General features: G+C 49.2%; 1 protein-coding gene across 1 annotated transcript in view; it reads right to left on the reverse strand.

The window, feature by feature from the left end:
- Positions 1-22,607, reverse strand: part of LOC119962331 (receptor-type tyrosine-protein phosphatase-like N) — a 296,288-nt gene that overhangs the window by 11,240 nt on the left and 262,441 nt on the right. The window contains exons 13-17 of the mRNA XM_038790310.1: positions 22,468-22,541; positions 17,242-17,319; positions 10,790-10,909; positions 9,519-9,685; positions 355-408 (exon numbers count right to left, since the gene is read on the reverse strand). Coding sequence (XP_038646238.1) covers positions 355-408; positions 9,519-9,685; positions 10,790-10,909; positions 17,242-17,319; positions 22,468-22,541 — 493 coding nt within the window. The remainder of the gene's footprint in view (positions 1-354; positions 409-9,518; positions 9,686-10,789; positions 10,910-17,241; positions 17,320-22,467; positions 22,542-22,607) is intronic.

Here is a 22,607-nt window from a genome sequence, read left to right on the forward strand (position 1 = left end):
CCAATCCACTCCAAGCTAGAGATTCGAAACAAACCTGTTGGACTTTAACCTGGTGTTGTCAGACTTCTTACTTAATTTCTCCGCCTCGGTTAATAAAGGCAAGTATCCCATATTCCTTTCTAACTCCCTAATCGACCTGTCCTGCTGTCTTTCGGGATCCACGGACATGCACACCATCTGATCCTCTGTACTTCCTAGCGACCTAGCATCGTTGTGTATTCCCCTGCCTTGTTGGTCATCCCAAATCTCACGAGTGTGCAGCCTCATTTGAAAAACGTTTCTCTTAACAAAGGAGTTGTTTGTCACTCACAGAAGTTGAATGCAGTCAGAGGAATTTCAGTGAAAGGTCCTCACCTGCAGTGAACGATGATGGGGCAGGAACGGCCTCTGTAGCACTTGTTCACTTTCCTGCAGGACAGGAAAAAAAAACATTACCTCGGATTTACAGCAGAGAAACAGGCCATTCAGCCCAACCGGACCATTCTGGTGTTTCTGCTTCACGTGAGCCACCTCCCATTCCACCCTTCACCTGGGCCCCACTAACATATCCTTCCATCCCTCCCTCCATCATGTGCCAGAGGAGGCTGTTCATTTCTTTGTATAGCTGAAGCAGGAGGGTGTCGTATATTAGGAAGGTCAGGCTGTGAGTGAATCGCTAGGCCGCTGTACCAGCATCCATTCGCTCTCCACCTTTCGCAGAGACCCAGCACACAGGGGGCACAGTTACACCTCAAACAACAACTTTCAACAATACAAAATTCAAGCAGGTTAAGGCAGGATGTTCAAAATAACGATTGATTGTTCGGGAGAAACCTTCTAGCTAACTGGAGGAGGGTCGGCAGCCAGAGGGAAGATGAGGAGAATTTTATTTCCGAACTCAGGGAGGTGTTGTGACCCGGAAGGCGCTGCTGGAATGGGCGCTGGAAGCAGATTCAGGAGGAACTTTCAAAGAAACTTGGATTATATATATCTGTGAAAAGGAGATATTTGCAGCACTTTGGGCAGCACGGTAGCATTGTGGATAGCACAATCGCTTCACAGCTCCAGGGTCCCAGGTTCGATTCCCGGCTTGGGTCACTGTCTGTGCGGAGTCTGCACATCCTCCCCGTGTGTGCGTGGGTTTCCTCCGGGTGCTCCGGTTTCCTCCCACAGTCCGAATATGTGCAGGTTAGGTGGATTGGCCATGATAAATTGCCCTTAGTGTCCAAAATTGCCCTTAGTGTTGGGTGGGTTATGGGGATGGGGTGGAGGTGGTGACCTTGGGTAGGGTGCTCTTTCCAAGAGCCGGTGCAGACGCGATGGGCCGAATGGCCTCCTCCTGCACTGTAAATTCTATGATCACAATTTTTTAGTAACACAATCACTCGTCGTGATGTCAGAAGTACAACGGCAAGCTCCCAAAAACAGGGATGTGCTGAAGGCCAGAAAATCTGCTTTTTTGTAATGTTGGCTTAAGGATAAATATTGGACAGGACGCGGGGGAGCTGCAGTAACCTGGGGAGAGTTCTGGCATTCATTCACTGGGTGAGTCGGGTGGAGTGTTTTTGGGCGGGGGGGGGGGAGTGAGTGGTGAGGTGGCCAAATGCACCTCCGGCAGCCTAGCCCTCCCTTTGCACCTCCGGGGGGGGGACACCTCTCCAAACGGTAAAACCGGCGCTTACTCCCTCAAACCGCGAAGCAACCGTTCTCGCGCAGCAGCAGGAGGAGGTCAAAGGGCACACAGAGCAGTGCTGCTTCCGCCATGCACCATGCAGCAGACACAGCTGCCAATGATCACTTTTGTGACTATGCAACTGGACCTTGAGATTACTAGCTGCAAATCACAAAAATGACACTGGGAGCCATAAGAAAGGAGTGTCGCGGAAGGCGGCCATCGCCACGTTAATGCTGGTCAAAGAGGGAGGAAGGAGCGGTTAGCTGGAAAGCAGGCGTCAACAGCGGCCCACAGTGTACGTTCCTGGCTAGTAACGGCACAGACAGGTTAGTTCCTTACCTTGTTCATCCAATTCTTATTCAGTAAAGGAGCAGAGGTAGCAGCCAACAACCAATAAAGCAGAAACAATGTGACATCAGACAGTTTACCGGGGTATCGCTAATCAGTGCTTTTACCACCTGGTTAAAGCTTTTTGGTGAGTGTCAGGTTTTTGGGGGTCAGACATGAGGTATATGAGGAGTGATCTTATCCAGGCTCACCAGGGGGGAATTCTGCAGGAGCAGGTACAGAACAGGATTTATCAAACCCTCCCCCTCCCAAATATTTCACTCTCCTTGGTAATCAACAGGGAGGAACCAATGCATCCAACAGCTGTTCCCTATACAGTGTGTTCAAAATGAGATGAAAATTGACCCCTGTAAACCTGGGCAAATCACTGTGGGCAGCGAATGTACAACACGTGTTTATACACAGAGTAAATCTCCCTCTACACTGTCCCCATCAAACACTCCCAGGACAGGTACAGCACGGGGTTAGATACAGAGTAAAGCTCCCTCTACACTGTCCCCATCAAACACTCCCAGGACAGGCACAGCACGGGGTTAGATACAGAGTAAAGCTCCCTCTACACTGTTCCCATCAAATACTCCCAGGACAGGTACAGCACAGGATTAGAAACAGAGTAAAGCTCCCTCTACACTGTCCCCATCAAACACTCCCAGGACAGGTACAGCACGGGGTTAGATACAGAGTAAAGCTCCCTCTACACCGTCCCCATCAAACACTCCCAGGACAGGTACAACACAGGGTTAGATACAGAGTAAAGCTAACTCTACACTGTCCCCATCAAACACTCCCAGGACAGGTACAGCACGGGATTAGATACAGAGTAAAGCTCGCTCTACACTGTCCCCATCAAACACTCCCAGGACAGGTACAGCACGGGATTAGATACAGAGTAAAGCTCGCTCTACACTGTCCCCATCAAACACTCCCAGGACAGGTACAGCACGGGATTAGATACAGAGTAAATAATCCTGTGTTTGTTAACTCTAGAACATAGAACAGTACAGCACAGAACAGGCCCTTCGGCCCTCAATGTTGTGCCGAGCCATGATCACCCTACTCAAACCCACGTATCCACCCTATACCTGTAACCCAACAACCCCCCCCTGAACCTTACTTTTATTAGGACACTACGGGCAATTTAGCATGGCCAATCCACCTAACCCGCACATCTTTGGACTGTGGGAGGAAACCGGAGCACCCGGAGGAAACCCACGCACACAGGGGGAGGACGTGCAGACTCCACACAGACAGTGACCCAGCCGGGAATCGAACCTGGGACCCTGGAGCTGTGAAGCATTTATGCTAACCACCATGCTACCCTGCTGCCCCTATCACATATTTCAATGTGTTTTTTGACCTGTGTTGTGTTTTGCTTGATTGGAAGCAAAGAAGGTCTCAGTCGGAAGTTCATGTGGTTCCTTTTATGGCTGAGCATTGTTTAACTGGCAATTGTCAGCTATATTTCTGTAAGGTTCAGGTAGTTTAATACTGCGTTAATAATAAAGTTTCTTTTACTATACGATCTCTGTTTTTGTGTGGATTTACTCCTGGAAAGAAGTATCATTTCCCTAAAGTACATTCCAAGAGGAATTGTAGCAGGGACAAAAATGTTCCATGGCTAAGCAAGGAAGTCAAGGAAGGTATAAAGGGAAAAGCTAGGTTATACCATACTGCAAAAGCGAGTGATCAGCTGGAGGATTGGGAGAACTCTAATGTTCAGCAAAAGGAAATGAAAAATAAAATGATAAGATATAAGATGAACTATCAAAGGAAACTAGCAGAAAACATAAACACTGATGCCAAAAGCTTCTATAAATATATAAAGAGGAAGAGAATAGTTAAAGTAAATGTTGACCCTTTAGAGGACGATACTGGTGAGGTAATAATGGGGAACACAGAGATGGCGGAGGCACTGAACCAATATTTTGCCTCTCTCGTCACAGTAGAAGATAATAAAAATTTTACAAAAACTGCAGTTAATGCAGAGAAACTTGGTGCAATAACCATCACTCGGGAGACAGTATTGAATAAACTAATGGGATTAAGGGCATATTAGTCTCCAAGGCCTGATGGCCTGCACCCTAGTATATTAAGGGAGCTGGCAGCGGAGATAGTGGATGCATTGGTTATGATATTTCAGAATTCCCTGGATTCTGTAAGGGTCCTGGTGAATTGGAAACACACTAATGTGATGCCCATATTCAAAAAGGGAGAGAGGCAAAAAGTAGGAAACTAATGATTGGTTAGCTTGACCTCTGTGGTGGGCAAGTTGCTGGAATCGATGATTAAAGAGATGACTGAACATTTGGAAAGACAAAGTTCAATCCACCATTGTTCAGTATGGTTTTATGAAGGGTAAGTCATGCTTGACAAACGTGCTTGAGTTCTTTGAGGACGTAACCAGCAAGGTAGACAATGGGGAACCTGTGGATGTAGTATATCTAGACATCGAGAAGGCCTTTGATATGGCTGTTCCAGAAGGTGAGATTTCAGGGGGTTGGGGGTCGGGTACTAGTTTGGGTTGAGGATTGGCTGACCAAGAGAAAGCAGGGGATCGGGATGAATAGGTTGTTCTCTGGCTGGTGAACTGTAACAAGCGGGGTGCCGCAGGGTTCAGTCCTTGGACCTCAACTGTTTACAATCTATATAAATGATCTCAAAGCAGGAACAGAGTGTAACATAGCAAATTTTGTGCATGATACTAAAATAGGTGAGAAAGCAGGCAGTGAAGAGGAGATGAAGATTTCACAGGCATATCATAGAATTTACAGTGCAGAAGGAGGCCATTCGGCCCATCGAGTCTGCACCGGCTCCTGGAAAGAGCACCCTACCCAAGGTTAACACCTCCACCCTATCCCCATAACCCAGTAACCCCACCCAACACTAAGGGCAATTTTGGACACTAAGGGCAATTTTTCATGGCCAATGCACCTAACCTGCACATCTTTGGACTGTGGGAGGAAACCGGAGCACCCGGAGGAAACCCACGCACACACGGGGAGGATGTGCAGACTCCGCACAGACAGTGACCTAGGCCGGAATTGAACCTGGGACCCTGGAGCTGTTAAGCGATTGTGCTATCCACAATGCTACCATGCTGCCCGTATATAGATAGGTGAGGAGATTGGCCCACAGTTTGGCAGATGGAGTTTAATGTGGATAAGTGTGAGGTTACCCATTTTGGCCAAAAAAATAGAAAGGCAAATGATTATCTCCATGGAAAGCAGATTCAAGATGTGCCTGGACAGAGGGATCTGGGTGTCTTTGTTCATGAATTGAAAAAAGTCAGTATGCAGGTACAGACTGTAATTAGAAAGGCAAATGGAATGTTTGCGTTTATTGCAAAAGGACTAGAGTAGAAAAGGGGTGGCACAGTGGTTAGCACTGCTTCCTAACAGCTCCAGGGTCCTATGTTCGATTCCCGGCTTGGGTCACTGTCTGTGCGGAGTCTGCACGTTCTCCCCGTGTCTGCGTGGGTTTCCTCCGGGTGCTCCGGTTTCCTCCCACAGTCCAAAGATGTGCAGGTTAGGTGGATTGCCCATGATAAATTGCCCTTAGTGTCCAAAAAGGTTAAGTGGGGTTACTGGGTTATGGGGATAGGGTGGAGGCGCGGGCTTGGGCTGGGTAGTCTTTCTAAGGGCCGGTGCAGACTCGATGGGCCAAATGGCCTCCTTCAGCACTGTAAATTCTATTATAAATTCTACGATAAATTGCCAGTTAGTGTCCAAAAGGTTAAGTGGGGTTACTGGGTTACGGGGGTAGGGTGGCGGCGTGGGCTTAAGTAGGGTGCTCTTTCCAATGGGCCGAATGGACTCTTTCTGCACTGTAAATTCTATGTTCCTAGAGAAGTGTTGTTGCAATTGTATAGGGTGTTGGTGAGACCACATCTGGAGTGTCCAGTTTTGGCCTCCTTATTTGAGGAACGATGTGGTGGCATTGGGGACAGTTCAGAGGAGGGTCACCAGAATGATTCCGGGGAAAGGGTGGTAGAAACAGTCATTGTTGCTGCATGAAACTCCTGGAACACCCGCCCTAACAGCACTGTGGGTGTACCTACACCACATAGACTGGAGCGATTCTGGAAGGCAGCTCACCACCAGCTTCGCAAAGGGCAATTAGGGATGGGCAACAATTTATAAGCCATCATCTGTTAATTTTAAAAATGTGACCGATGGATCTTTGTCATCCAAAGTTGCAATGGGATATAGGCAAAGACGTGTGTATGGCGTTAAACTGCAAATCCTGCATGATTTCACTGAGTGGCAGCAGAACAGACTCCAAGGGGCTGAATGGCCTCCTCCTATTCCTATGTTCCTAGAATCTTATTTTCTTTCCCTTCAATTTAATTTGGATTGAGCTGCTTCTGTAAAGAGCTAGAACCATAGAACGGTTACAGCACATAGAGAGGCCATTCAGCCCACTGTGTCTGTGCATTACCTGCCTAGCTCATTTGGACTGCCTCATCTGAAATGTGACCACCTCTCTGAATGTGTTATTCACGTAGCTCTCAGGCTCTGATTGCGCTATAGTTCTGAAACCCGGAGCTCAAGTTTCAGTACTTCCTGCACATGTCTTTGTTTAAGTCATCACCGGTAGCTTCCACGACTTCCCACATATTACAGGACATGCACTCCACCTGGCCGTGTGGTCCTGCCATCCTTACATCCCTTATGTTAATATTCCAATAGCTGTGGTTGTCAATTAAATTATGATTTTGGACTAAATTGTCATGGGCTCAGTATTGCAATGGCATTGATGAGGCGATTGTGGCAAAGTAGTAATTATCACTGATCATGTAATCCAGAAACCAAAGAGAAAATGCTGGAAAATCTCAGCAGGTCTGCCAGCATCTGTAGGGAGAGAGAACAGCTGACGTTTCGAGTCCAGATGACCCTTTGTCAAAGCTTTTCTCTCCCTACAGACGCTGCCAGACCTGCTGAGATTTTCCAGCATTTTCTCTATGGTTTCAGATTCCAGCATCCGCAGTCATTTGCTTTCATCCCATGTAATCCAGAGACCCAGGCTAATGCTCTGGTGACATGGCAGCTGGTGGAATTTAAATTCAATAATTAACGTATCTGGTGAGTATGAAACCATCACCACCCGGTGCAATGATGCTCCTTACGGGAAGGAAATCTGCCACCTTTACCTGGTCTGGCCTATAGGTGGCTCCAGACTCACAGCAATGTGGTTGATCCTTTACTGCCCTCTGAAATGGTCGGAAAAGACACTCAGTAAAAAGGCTTAATTCGGGATGGGTAGGAAATAGAATAGAAAGCATCCTATCTGGCTGCATCACAGCCTGGTACGGCAACTGCTCGGCCCAAGACTGCAGGAAACTTCAGACAGTCATTAACATAGCCCAGAACACACGAACCTGCCTCCCATCCATTGACTCCATCTACACCTCCCGCTGCCTGGGGAAATGAAAATGAAAATCGCTTATTGTCACAAGTAGGCTTCAATGAAGTTACTGTGAAAAGCCCCTAGTCGCCACATTCCGGCGCCTGTCCGGGGAGGCTGGTACGGGAATCAAACCGTGCTGCTGGCCTGCTTGGTCTGCTTTAAAAGCCAGCGATTTAGCCTTGTGAGCTAAACCAGCCCCAGAAAGCGGGCAGCATAATCAAAGACCCCTCCCACCCGGCTAACTCACTCTTCCAACTTCTTCTATCGGGCAGGAGATACAGAAGTCTGAGAACTTGCACGAATAGATTCAAAAATAGCTTCTTCCCCGCTGTCACCAGACTCCTAAATGACCCTCTTATGGACTGACCTCATTAACGCTTCACCCGATGCCGGTGTTTATGTAGTTACATTGCGTATCTTGTGTTGCCCTATTATGTATTTTCTTTTCTTTTCTTTTCTTTCATGCACTTAATGATCTGTTGAGCCCCCCCCCACGAGGTACACCACGAGCCCGGTGGTGGCGGCCACCCTCAAGATATGGGGGCAGTGGAGGCGACACAGGGGGGAAATGGGAGGTCTGTTGGCGGCGCCAATAAGAGGGAACCATAGATTCATCCCGGGGAACATCGACGGGGGATTTCAGAGCTGGTACAGGGTGGGCATACGGCAGCTGAAGGACCTGTTTATAGAGGGGAGGTTTGCGAGCCTGGGAGGGCTGGAGGAGAAGTTTGAGCTCCCTCCGGGTAATATGTTCAGATATTTACAAGTGAAGGCATTTGCTAGACGGCAGGTGGAGGGGTTCCCCCTGCTCCCCAGTAAGGGGGCGAGTGATAGGGTGCTCTCGGGGGTCTGGGTCGGAGGGGGGAAGATATCAGACATCTACAAGATAATGCAGGAGGCGGAAGAAGCATCAGGGGAGGAGCTGAAAGCCAAGTGGGAAGGGGAGCTGGGAGAGCAGATAGAAGACGGGACGTGGGCGGATGCACTGGAGAAGGTCAATTCTTCCTCCTCGTGTGCGAGGCTGAGCCTCATTCAATTTAAGGTGCTGCATAGAGCTCACATGACGGGGACAAGGATGAGCCGGTTCTTTGGGGGTGAGGACAGGTGTGTCAGATGTCTGGGAAGCCCAGCGAACCATGTGCATATGTTCTGGGCATGTCCGGTGCTGGAAGGGTTCTGGAAGGGGGTGGCAAGGACGGTGTCGAAGGTGGTGGGGTCCAGGGTCAAACCAGGATGGGGGCTTGCGATCTTTGGGGTCGGGGTAGAACCGGGGGTACAGGAGGCCAGGGAGGCCGGAATACTGGCCTTTGCGTCCCTAGTGGCTCGACGAAGGATATTAATTCAATGGAAGGACGCGAGGCCTCCAAGCGTTGAAACTTGGATTAACGATATGGCTAGCTATATTCAGCTAGAAAGGATCAAATTTGCCCTGAGAGGGTCGGTACAGGGATTCTCCAGGCGGTGGCAACCTTTCCTTGACTTTTTAGATCAGAGATAGACGTTCGGGGTCGTGGCAGCAGCAACCCGGGGGAGGGGGGGGAGGGGGGGGGGGGAGGGAGGGGGGGGGGGGGGGGAGGAGGGAGGGGGGGGGGGGAGGGAGGGGGGGGCAGCAAGGGTCGTGGGGGGACATGCACGACTGGAACGCGGGCAAGTCTGCTCGCTGCTCATGTCTGAAACTGTAGGCTGCCTTGTTTGTTAAGGTTGCCTGGGGGGGGGGGGGGGAGGACTGGTGCGCACGAGAGGGCGGGCGAGGGAGGGACATTTGCCTAGAGGGATTGTGTTGTAAATAATTTAAAAATTAGTAGGGGTAAATGTTTGTATGGAAAAACTCTTTCAATAAAAATTATTTTTTTTAAAAAATGATCTGTTGAGCTGCTCGCAGAAAAATACTTTTCACTGCACCTCGGCACACGGCAATAAACAAATCCAATCCAAACGCTGACCTTGCTAGTGACGCACGGAATTCACAAGAGAATGAAAAAAATCTAGCTCTATGGCTCCTCTCCTCTTCCCGCCTGAGAAATCTTGCATCCTATTGAATCATGCCAATTCCCCGAGCTCTCACGCCCCCGTTTGCCCCCCCCCCCCCCCCCCCCCCATCTCTCCATACCTGCGGAAGTCCAGCAGTGGTCGGGTGGAGGACGGGATTCCCTCTGCCGGCCAGCTCAGGAAGTGAAACTGGGTCAGAGTCCGCGTCTCTTGGGATTGCAGGTTCTTCAGATAGAAACTGCGGACCAGGAAATCCTCGCACCAGATGTGCTCGGAGACGAGATTGACCTGTGGAAGCAGCGGGAAAGGGTGAGAGACAGAGTTTGAACGACCATTTCCCTTCCCAGGGACGGAAAAAACATCGGTGCATGACCTGCAATGTTTCCATGAGGAAATATTCTCCTTGGAATATTCAAATGGTTTGAACGAATACGTTGCTTTTCATCATCTCGGGATGTCCAGAGGGCCGGAGGATCACGGAAATGCAGAGAATCCGGTGCCCAGCCCACGAAGAGGATGCAAATGGGTCAATTGGCTAGACTGTCCGTCACATCCGGAATTCCTCTACCGGCAGCGGGTGGGGAAGAATCCAGCCCATAATCTCTCCTTGACAAAGACGCGTTGGCTATCATTGATTATTCCTCGCCTCTCCAAGTGGAGATTAATCCTGCCCCTCAGAAGATTTTCCAGTAATTTCCCTACCACTGATGTTAAGACTCACTGGCCTGTAATTACTCGGCTTTTCCCTACTTCCCTTCTTCATTAATGGTACCCCATTGGCTGTCCGCCTGTCCTCTGGTTCCTCTCCTGTGGCCAGAGAGGATTTGAAAATTAATGTCAGAGTCACAGCGATCTTCCTCTCTATTTGAGCTCTATTCTGACCGTGTTTTTGTGAGAAGAAATTGGAACAGGAGAAGGCCTTTCAACCTCTTGAGCCTGCTCCACCATTTAATACGATCATGGCTGATCTTATTGTGCCCTTAACTTCACTTTCTTTTCTGCCCCCTCCCACAACCCTTGACTCCCTTGTTGATCAAAAATCTGTCTAACACAGTCTTGAATATATTCAATGGCGCAACCTCCATGGGAACCTCTCTGGGAAGGGAGTTCCAGACACCAACAACCCAGAGACGAAGTTCCTCCTGATCTCGGTCTCAAATAAAAGGCCCTTTATTCTGAAACCACTCTCCCAACTCGAGGTCCCTCCCTGCATCCACCCTGTCAATCCTCTCAGAATCCTGTATGGTTCAATAAGATTCACGTCCCATTCTCCTGAACTCGGCTGAGGTCCAGCCTGCTCAACCTTTCCTCATTAGACAAGCCCTTCCCAGGAATCAGCTGAGTGAACTTTCTCCGAAGTGCTTCCAATGCGAGTTACACCGCTCAGCCTACCTCGTAGATGTGGTAGAGAGACGAGCCTTCATCTGGCCAGTAGCGGTCACAATGCTTAATGCTATCTTCCACCAGAGGGGTAAGCATGACGATCACAGTGCAGCCGTTCTCCCAGACCATCTGTCGGAGGACACAGTACAATGTCAAAACAATGGAATAGTCCTCACCATCCTCTCCACTGGGCCAACGTGGATCACCGAAGGTCAAATGGTGAAGGATAGAACTGGAGCCAATCTTTACACAAGGTCCAGAAGCATTTATTTACGGCGGTTCAAATCACAAACATGCGCCTCCTAACCCCATGCACAGGAACACAACTGAATCAGCAGTCAATTCCCACCAACTAGGTACAATTAAATACTATTAATAAACAACTAATTGCTTGGTAGGACAGAACTTAAGTATTTATGAAAAAAAAGACGCTCTGTCGAATCTTTTTGTCATGCAGTCAACTGGATAGATGCAAGAATAACAAATTTCAAAGGGAGAAACAATTTATACTGCATGAGAAAAGGTTGCTGATTGGTTGGCAAGTGGACTCTGATCGGTTGAGATGTTGCCATAAGCAATGCACCAGGGAGCTATTGACTCTCATGTTTTGCTTAATTCAAAAAGGCGCAATGCCTGGACACGCTCCTTTTGTCTGAAGAGGAGACGTCCTGCATCTGAATATATGCAGCTTCTAGCAAGTATAAGTGAGCCACATAGTGAGCCTGACTGATAATCGTAAATTGATTGTTAGTATAATTCTTCACACAATTGTGATTGTTCAGCAGGCGTTGTGCAATCATGAAATCACATCCTATGTTGGATACTATATCGTGAGCATTGTAAGCATGGCTTAGTTGGGTGTGATCTGTACTCTGCCTTTCGTGAATATCTGAAGGGGCGTAATGTTTGGGACGATCAGCCAGTCATTGGGATGTACGGCTTCTGTAGCTGGCATCACACTGGCATGAAATTCATAAACCACATTGCTCACCTGTGCGATGGGCAGCAGGACCTGGGTGGGGCTGACAGCAGCCTCCCGTTAGTGGAGAGCGTCACTCGTGTTACAAAGAAAAGTACAGCACAGGAACAGGCCCTTCGGCCCTCCAAGCCTGCGCCGACCATGCCGCCCGTCTAAACTAAAATCTTCTACACTTCCTGGGTCCGTATCCCTCTATTCCCATCCTATTCATGTATTTGTCAAGATGCCCCTTAAACGTCACTATCGTCCCTGCTTCCACCACCTCCTCCGGCAGCGAGTTCCAGGCACCCACTACCCTCTGTGTAAAAACCTTGCCTCGTACATCTCCTCTAAACCTTGCCCCTCGCACCTTAAAACTATGCCCCCTAGTAATTGACCCCTCTACCCTGTGAAAAAGCCTCTGACTACACCCTTCCATTGCTACTCTCTGCCTTTTATTACACAGACACAGCATGGAACGATTAATCTCACCTGTGGCTCAGATATGAGACATATTACCCTTCCAGGGTGATCTGAGATAGACTGAGCACATTTCAGGCCTGGACGCGGTGAATTTGGGCCCATTTGTAAGCTTGTCATATACAGCGAGCAATGGTCTGATCAGATTAGCCATTAGCCCACAGGAGTGCTTTGCTAACTCCCTATTTTGGCATCAAGATTACACGGTGAGCAAATGGCTCAAGCGCTATTTACGATATTACCGATCGGGCCAATCTTATACAGCACGTAATTTTTATAATCTTTATTAGTTTCACAAGTAGGCTGACATGAGCACTGCAATGAAGTTACTGTGAAAATCCCCATGTCGCCCCATTCCGGCGCCTGTTGGGGTACACAGAGGGAGAATTCAGAATGTCCAACTCACCTAACAGCCCGTCTTTCGGGATTTGCGGGAGGAAACCGGAGCACCCGGAGGAAACCCACGCAGACACGGAGAGAACGTGCAGACTCCGCACAGGCAGTGACCCAAGCCGGGAATCGAACCTGGGACCCTGGAGCTGTGAAGCAACGGTGCTAACCACTGTGCTACCGTGCCGCCCTTGTTGGAGACCTAGCGCGTTTCCGATGGCGGGGTGGGGGGGGGGGGGGGATCCCAGAACCTGGGGTCACAGTCTGAGGATAGGGGGTAGACCACTAAGGACAGAGATGAGGAGAAATGTCTTCACCCAGAGAGTGGTGAGTCTGTGGGATTCGCTACTGCAGAATGTAGTTGAGGTCAAAACAATGTATGTTTTCACGGAGGAGTTGGATATAGCTCTTGGGGCTGAAGGGATCAAAATATATGGGGGGAAAGCGGGATTAGGCTATTGACTTCGATGATCAGTCATAAGACCATAAGACATAGGAGCAGAATTAGGCCACTCGGCCCATCGAGTCTGCTTCGCCATTCAATAATGAATGGTGGAGCAGGCTTGAAGGGCCGAATGGCCTCCTCATGCTCCTATTTTCTATGTTTCTATGATCCACCAATCGTCATGACGTACACCCTGTGCTTTCCACCCTTCCCCACTTTCACTTGCTTAAATTTCTTCCATTTTTAACTTTTCCCAGTTCTTATCAAAGGCCATTGACCTAAAACATTGGGTGGGGCCTTCCACCGGCTGGAGAGCTCTCGGTAAACCTTCCAAGGCCATTTCTGAGCACCCAGGTGTGATTAAATCGCAATTAAGCAGCTGCCTGGCTGACATCAGGGTTGCTGGCTCCACCAGGGGCAATTTCCCACCACACATTCTGCCAATGGGAGGCTGGCAGCTATCCATTCCCGGCAGCGCCACTGGGAGAGGTGGTCACTCCCAGTACTGCAGGAAGCCCAAAGCTGAAGATTATCACTAGTGCCCCCAGATGGAGGTGAGCGGTCATTCAGCGAGGCCTCAGTAAGGGAGGGGGCAAGGGCTTGCGTTAAAGGGTGGAGAGCCTGTCAACTCCCAGATCCCTCACTTGACAACAGAGGGTCCTGCCATTGGGCACAGATGCCCAAGAAGAAGGTCAACCCACCCAAGGTCAGGCAGGACATGCCCACCAGGGTTGACCTGACAATTTGCCCACATGACATGGTTGTCGCCCACCGTAATTGAATACGAGTGGCCATGGAAGGAGGCCCTTAAACGGCCATTTCAGGGCCCAAAGGCTACCCTCGACCCTTCCCACCCCAGGCCAATTGGGAGAGTCGGGAAAACAATGGGATCTTCACCCCACCTCATTATGGGGGCCCTGCCTCCCAGTCCACCTCCAGGGAACATTAAATCCTACCCGCCAACTCAGTTTGTCTCTCTCCACAGATGTTGGCCAGATGTGCTGATTATTCCCAGTTTTTATAACCTTTCCAAGCCTCAGATTTTATGGCCTCTCCACCTTACACAAAGCTAAGACCGCAGTCACATGACCTGCTCTCAATTTCCTCCCAGGAGGTGTCCAGTGTCAATTGTCTCGGATTTTGGCGGGGAGAGTGCAGACGATCAAAATGAACATACTGCCCATGTTCCTCTTCCTGTTCGGATCCATCCCGCTCTACACGCCCAAGGCCTTCTTGAACAAGGTTGACAAACTAATCATGCCATTTGTGTGTGTGTGGGGGGGGGGGGGATGACGAGGTGGGGAGACACGAGGATCCTAAAGATCATCCTACAAAGGAAAAGGAAGATGTGAGGCATGGCCCTCCCAAACCTACACCTACCACTGGAAGGCCACAGCAGAAAGAGTGAGGGGATAGGTGAAGGAACCAGGAGCAGAATGGGTGAGGATGGAGGAGATTTCTTGCACAGGGACATCCCGCCGAGCCCTAGTCACAACCGCACTCCCACCCCCTCCCAACCAAGCACTCCAGCAGCCCAGTGGTGGCAGCCACGCACCGGACATGGTACCAGATGAGGCAACACTTTGGCCAGACCAAAATATCCACGATGGCCCCCATTTGCAACACCCACAGGTTTACTCCCACAACACTGGACACCACCTTCAAAAGGTGGAGACAGGACAAGGGGACACTAACGGTTAGGGACATGTACACAGACGACAGAGTAGCGACCCTGGGGGAACTCACGGAGAGGTTCCAATTGTCAAAAGGAAACGAGCTAAGACACATACAGGTCAAAAACTTACTCCGTAATGTCATGTGAGAGTACCTTTAAGAAATGGGTGTTTATAAAATAGCTGTAGTGGATGTACCTTAAGAAATGGGTGTTTATCAGTGATGTCAGAGTGTGGGAGGAGCTGGGCTGTCTGTCTGCTTTTACTTTCGCTCTGGCCTGTCTGCTACACCCTGTCTGGGTGTGTTTATTTAGTTTTAGATTTGGAGAAGCTGCAGTCACAGCAAGTGTATGAATCTCTGCAAGCTAAAGAATGTTCATTTGATGATTTCGAAGTGGTAACTGTTCTCAGTAGTGAAGTTAAACCTGATGTCTTTCTGTAAAAAGGGTTCTTTTTTGTCTTATGGATGTTGCAAGGAAAGATTAAGAATTACTTATAGAGTACTGTATTCTTTGGGGGATTTATTGGTGTTGATAGTTGTTAAGATGTTTACCGTGGGTTTATAAAGTGTTAACTGGTTTCATAAACATTGTTTTAATTTTAAAGTACTGCAGATCTCTGTTGCATTACACCTGCAGAGTAGGTCCATGTGCTCCCCATAACTATAATCTATTAAAAGTTGTGGGTCAGCCCTGAGAGTCTGGAGTCTGAGGAGACATGTGGGAGCAGAGGGAGCATCGGTCTGGTCCCCAATCTGTAATAATCACCGGTTTTCCCCAAGAAGTATGGATGGGGGGTTTCGGATATGGCGGAGAGCAGGGATTGAGAGGATGGGGGATATGTTTATAGAGGGGAGCTTTCCGAGTATGAGGGCGCTGGAGGAGAAGTTTGGGTCAGCGAGGGGAAACAAATTCAGGTATCTGCAGGTGCGGGACTTCATACGTAAACAGGTGTCAACCTTCCCACTCCTACTGCTAAAGGGGATTCAGGACGGGTAGTTTTCAGGGGATGAGTAGGAGAAGGGAGCGTCTCGGACATTTATAAGGAACTTATGGGGTTGGAGGAGACGCAGACCGAGGAGCTGAAGCGCATGTGGGAGGAGGAGCTGGGAGGAGAGATAGAGGAGGGCCTTTGGGAAGACGCGTTGAGTAGAGTCAACGTGTCCGCAACATGTGCCAGTCTCAGCCTGATACAATTTAAGGTCGTTCACCGGGCTCACATGACAGTGGCTCGGATGAGCAGATTCTTTGGGGTGGAAGACGGGTGTGTAAAATGTGCGGGAGGACCAGGGAACCATGTCCACATGTTCTGGGCATGTCCGATCCTTGGGGGATTTTGGCAGGGGTTTGCGGATGTCATGTCCACGGTGTTAAAAACAAGGGTGGCACTGAGTCCAGAGGTGGCGATTTTCGGGGTGTCGGAAGACCCGGGAATCCAGGAGGAGAAAGAGGCAGACGTTCTGGCCTTTGCTTCCCTGGTAGCCCGGAGACGGATACTATTAGCTTGGAGGGACTCAAAGCCCCTGAAGTCGGAGACCTGGCTATCGGACATGGCTAGCTTTCTCTGTTTGGAGAAAATCAAGTTCGCCCTGAGAGGGTCAATGTTAGGGTTCACCCGGAGGTGGCAACCGTTCGTCAACTTCTTCGCGGAAAATTAATCGGCAGCAGAATGGAGGGGGGGGGGGGGGGGGTTGGGTTAGTTTAGCTTAGAGTAGGGGGTTAACGCAAAATTGCTGAGCAAAAACTTATAGCTAAGTTCAGCACGCATGAATGCGGACTCAACCGGGATCTGGGATTCATGTCGCATTACATTCGGCCCCCACCAACAAGCCTGGACTTGCAGAGGCCTACCGACTGAACTGGCTTGGGACAATTCACACCTCTTTAACCTGGAGTTACCTCTCTCTCTGCATCTTTGATGATTTGATTGCCTGCAGGTGCTCGCATTCCGGGGCATCTCTGACTGTGTCTATATAAACATTTCTGGAACAAGCCTTTCCATTCACCTGAAGAAGGAGCCGTGCTCCGAAAGCTCGTGTTTGAAACAAACCTGTTGGACTTTAACCTGGTGTTGTAAGACTTCTTACTAAATTGAGAAGGACAAGGGACTAAAACTGTAGATAGACATCTGTAAATACAGGCCGGGACCAAACTGGGAACTGTACGTGTTTCAAAAGTGGGTCATGTGTTCAGCAGTAGGGAAAGGGATGTCAATATCTGTACTGATATCTGCCTGTCGTTTTATCTCCTTTTATTTCTTGTTTTTGTTTTTTTCCCCTCTGGTCAGCACGGTTATGTAAAGTCTAACTAAAGTCTATGAGTTGTAAAATACAAAATGTGAAAACCCAATAAAAACACTGAAACAAAATATTCTCTCAGATTGCCCCTCCCTTCCCAGAGGACTCCTTGTCCTCTCCCATTCTCAGTGTAAACCTGTCTCTGTTACTCAAGTGGGACGTACGTGTCGATTGGGCGCAGGCCAATAAAGGTTCCCGCAGCTACAAACTGGCACTCACCTGCCAAAAGTCCGAGATGGTGTGCGAGAGGGGGCCTTGAGTGGCGATGTAGGCAGGCATTCTGGGATCATGGTCAATCTGCAAGGGAAACGCAGGACAGTTCAGAGAGAGGCACTGCAGGAAACAACCGGCAGCAATCAGACATTGCGTGGACTGTTTCTTGCGTCGAGAGTCAGAATGGTTACAGCACAGAAGGTGGCCATTTGGCCTGTTGGGCCCATGCTGGGCTCTGCAAGAGCATCTCGGCAATGTCCCCGTCTCCCCCCTTAGCTCAGCCATTGTTTCCTCTGCGGTTATGTGGTGAATGTATTATGGTAACCATTCACCACTGTACTACATTGTACTATGCTGTTGCTCATGTCTCTGTTTGAGGTGAGGGGCTGGTTTAGCTCACTAAGCTAAATCGCTGGCTTTTCAAGCAGGCCAGCAGCACGGTTCGATTCCCGTACCAGCCTCCTCGGACAGGCGCCGAAATGTGGCGACTAGGGGCTTTTCACAGTAACTTCATTGAAGCCTACTCGTGACAATAAAGCGATTTTCATTTTTCATGTGGGCTCCACCTATGGACCATTGCACTGTACTACACCAATTGTATCATGTCGGTGCCCTTGTGGGCTCCGCCCCCTGGCCCCGCCCCCTTGAGGGGAGGTATATAGAGCAGCTGCCCTGTAGGCGGCTCTCAGTGCAGAGCAGTCGCAGGCAGGCACTGTTCTAGTTGATTAAAGCCACTGTTCACTTTTACTCTCTGTCTCGTGTGAATTGATGGTTGTATCAGGTTAATTATCCAACTCCCCTTTGAGTGACATGATTGAATCTGCTTCCACCACACCCTCATAATCTTTATTGGTGTCACAAGTAGGCTTACATTAACACTGCAATGAAGTTACTGCGAAAAGCCCCTAGTCGCCACATTCCGGCGCCTGTTCGGGTACATAGAGGGAGAATTCAGAATGTTCAATCCACCTAACAGCGCGTCTTTCAGGACTTGTGGGAGGAAACCGGAGCACCCGGAGGAAACCCACGCAGACACTGGGAGAACGTGCAGACTCCGCACAGACAGTGACCCAAGCCGGGAATCGAACCTGGGACCCTGAAACTGTGAGGCAGCAGTTCTAACTACTGTGCTACCGTGCCACCCTCAGACAGTGCATTCTAGATGCTAACCACTCGCTGCGTGCAACAGGCTCCTCCTAATGTCGCCTTTGGTCCTTTTGCCACTCAGATTAAATCTGTTTCCTTCTACACCTGACCCTTCCTCCATGGGGGACAATTACTCTCCAACTGCTCTGTGCAGACTCCTCACTATTTTAAGCACCTCTGTCAAATCTCCTCCAAACCTTCTCTTCTCCAAGAGTGACATGATTGAATCTGCTTCCACCACACCCTCATAATCTTTATTGGTGTCACAAGTAGGCTTACATTAACACTGCAATGAAGTTACTGCGAAAAGCCCCTAGTCGCCACATTCCGGCGCCTGTTCGGGTACATAGAGGGAGAATTCAGAATGTTCAATCCACCTAACAGCGCGTCTTTCAGGACTTGTGGGAGGAAACCGGAGCACCCGGAGGAAACCCACGCAGACACTGGGAGAACGTGCAGACTCCGCACAGACAGTGACCCAAGCCGGGAATCGAACCTGGGACCCTGAAACTGTGAGGCAGCAGTTCTAACTACTGTGCTACCGTGCCACCCTCAGACAGTGCATTCTAGATGCTAACCACTCGCTGCGTGCAACAGGCTCCTCCTAATGTCGCCTTTGGTCCTTTTGCCACTCAGATTAAATCTGTTTCCTTCTACACCTGACCCTTCCTCCATGGGGGACAATTACTCTCCAACTGCTCTGTGCAGACTCCTCACTATTTTAAGCACCTCTGTCAAATCTCCTCCAAACCTTCTCTTCTCCAAGAAGAACAGCCCCAGCTTCTCCAATAGTTGAAGTTCCACAACCATTCTTGTGAATCTTTTCTGCACCGTCTCTAATACCTTCACATCCTTCTGAAAATGTGGTGTCCCGGCACAATACTCCAGTTGAAGCGGGACTACAACGTAGAACATACAGTGCAGAAGGAGGCCATTCGGCCCATCGAGTCTGCACCGACCCACTTAAGCCCTCATTTCCACCCTATCCCCGTAACCCAATAACCCCTCCTATCGTTTTTGGACACTAAGGGCAATTTATCATGGCCAATCCACCTAACCTGCACATCTTTGGACTGTGGGAGGAAACCGGAGCACCCGGAGGAAACCCACGCACACACGGGGAGGACGTGCAGACTCCGCACAGACAGTGACCCAAGCCAGAATCGAACCTGGGACTCTGGCGCTGTGAAGCCACAGTGCTATCCACTTGTGCTACCGTGCTGCCCAAAACTACTGTTTTATAAAGATGCACTGCAGCCACCCACGCTGTGTTACAGCTCGGTAAAATATTACGCTCAAGAAAAGACATTGATTACGTTGTCGCCTTCTTCTGACCTCACCGAAGAGCCAGGGTTTTTACAAGCACTCGCTTGTGAAGAGAATCAATCAATTTAATTGCCTCAGTACCAAATTATAGCCATTCAGTTCACTTTCCTACCAGAGTATATTCTGCACAACCTGTATAATACACCTGTCCTGATAAAACAGTGCGTCATCTGCTGCAGAAAATCCGCTCGTTATAAAATAATAAAGCTCTTTGTCCCTTCAAAATACTGATCTGCATTGAACCAATTAAACAAGAGTGAAGGATTGTTGCAGCTGTTATAGAATATAGGAATTATAGGTACAGAAAAAGGCCCTTTCAGTCCATCGTTATATTGCAGACTGCGGGTGTAATTGGCAAACAAATTTTGATGTACATATATCTGCCGGATAATAGATTTCTGTAGGAACAATGAGAAGGTCACATAGTCCTTGGAAAGTGTCCACGTGGGGTAGCGGAAGGGAGGAATTGGGTGGGCAATGCTACACAAATCATTACAAGTCACGCTTTCTGAGTTTGTGCATTTAGCTACCGCCTATCGCATCACTGCAGATCATCACATCATGCGAATAAGGGGCAGGAATAGGCCATTCAGCCCCTCGAGCCTGCTCCACCACTTAATAAGATCATGGCTGATCTGATAGTAAACTCAAATCTGCATCCCGCCCACCCCGATAACCTTTCACCCCCTTGTGTCCCAAGAATCTATCCACCTCTGCCTTAAAAATATTCAGAGACTCTGCTTTCACCACCTTTCCAGCAAAGACCCACGACCCTCTTGGTGAAGGAAAATGAGCTTCACCTCCATTTTAAATGCGTGACCCTCTTATTTTTAATTAGTGGTCCCTAGTTCTAAATTACCCCACAAGAGGAACCATCCTCTCCACATCCACCCTGTCAATACACCTCAGGGTCTCACATGTTTCAATCAGGTCGCCTCTCACTCTTCTGAACTCCAACAGATTCAAGCCCAGCCGATCCAACGTTTCCCCATTCGACAACCCGGCCATTCCTGGTGTTAGTCTGGTTAACCTTCTCTGAACTGTTTCCAATGGATTTGTGGTGGTATGATTAGCATAGCTGCCTGCCATTGGTGCAGAACACTGGCTTACCATTGGCCCTGGTCGGTCATGTGCCTCTCGACCGGTTGGTTGAGACCAGTCATGTGACGGCTCCCTGATTGGTCGAGAGGCTGAGTTAACCCCGCCCTGGGCGGGGTATAAATACCCAGTACTCCTGACGGTCGTCCTTCTATTGTAATCGACCGCAGGCCTAACATCTAGCAGATTAAAGCCATACTTTTGTTCAGCAACTCGTCTCGCGTTCAATTGATGGTACATCAGGATTTGCATCCTTCCTTAAATAAGGAGATCAATACTGTGCGCAATATTCCAAATGTGGTCTCACTTGCGCCCTGTACAATTGGTGCATAACCTCCCTACTTTTGTGTTCAATTCCCCTCGTAATTAAGGAAAGCTTTCCCAGTTACTTGTTGCACCTGTATACTAGCCGTTTGTGATTCATGCCAGATCCTACTGCACTGCAGAGCTCTGCAATCTTTCATCATTCAGATAATCTGCTTCTTTTTTATTCTTCCTGCCAAAATGGAGAAAAATGGGGATGGGGGGATATGAAGGGTGGGGGAGTGGGTGAAGGTTGTGTGTGAAGGGGCCTGATAAAGGTTGGGGGAGTGAAGAGTAGGCATCTTAAAAGGGCGGGGGGGGGGGGGGGGGTGACTAAAAGGTGAGGTGGGGAGGCCTGGAAATGGGGGCCCTCAGCCACCCCATAGCGTGGTTTCCTCACTTGAAGGGGGGGGGGGGGGGGTAATGGCCATGTTCATGGGGGGTAACGTTGTCTGTGGGTGGGTGGGAGTCCCTCAAACTCACTTCAAGATCGGGGCACCCTTTCAAAATGGCGTCTGATCTTGGGGGAGGCGGTCTCGCCGGCGAGTTCAGCTCCCCACTGCTGAGAAGTTTCTAAATGTAATAATAATAATAATAATCGCTTATTGTCACAAGTTGGTTTCAATGAAGTGACTGAAAAGCCCCTAGTCACCAAATTCCGGCGCCTGTTCGGGGAGGCCAGTACGGGAATTGAACCCGCGCTGCTGGCCTTGTTCTGCATTGCAACCAGCTGTTTAGCCCATTGTGCTAAACCAGCCCAAGTGTGGGGTGGGCCGGGGAGAAACTCCCCAAGGCCCCAAAAAATGACTAAGTGTGAGTAAATCTAGGTCTGAATCTCACCCAAAAAGCCGACAGAAAACACCCCTCCCCAAACTCACCTCAAAATGACACCTAGAAATGTTTTGGTTGAATTCCGCCCGTTCTCTCTGCACTGTTAATTCAGAATCCCTTCCCATGTGAACCCTTGTTCTGCTGGACATCTTTACAGTACAACAGCATGCAGGTTACAATAGCCCAACAGTTCGGATCCAGACTGCATCTGGCCCTGAGAATGTGGTGGAAACAGGATTAATTACAGCTTCCAAAAGGGAATTCGATAATTATCTTATGAGAAACGATTTTCAGGGGATCAGGTGAAAGGCGAGGGACTCGCTCAGTCACTCACACAGAGAACCGGCAAGGGCAAACTGGCTTCCTTCTGTGCTGTAACCACGCTGGAGGCTCCAGAACAATCCTGGAGGGTTGGGAACTCTTACATCCCCCTCACAATTCACGGAATCAGCCGCACTGTAGGTCAAAGTGTTCAGCCTCTGACCCTACACCCAGGCTTCCCAATCATTTAAACAAGCACTGACTTACGATTGGGCTGGCATTGATGAAATCTGTCCTGGAAGGGTTGACCTCTGCTTTTAGGATCATGCGGTTATGGTCATCTGGAAAACAAGAGATGAAAATTAGCAGCAGCTTGTTTGGTGGCCATCTTGAAGCCAGCCCATTTT

The sequence above is a fragment of the Scyliorhinus canicula genome, chromosome 2 (genome assembly GCF_902713615.1).
Source record: "Scyliorhinus canicula chromosome 2, sScyCan1.1, whole genome shotgun sequence".
NCBI classification, from domain to species: Eukaryota; Metazoa; Chordata; class Chondrichthyes; order Carcharhiniformes; family Scyliorhinidae; genus Scyliorhinus; species Scyliorhinus canicula.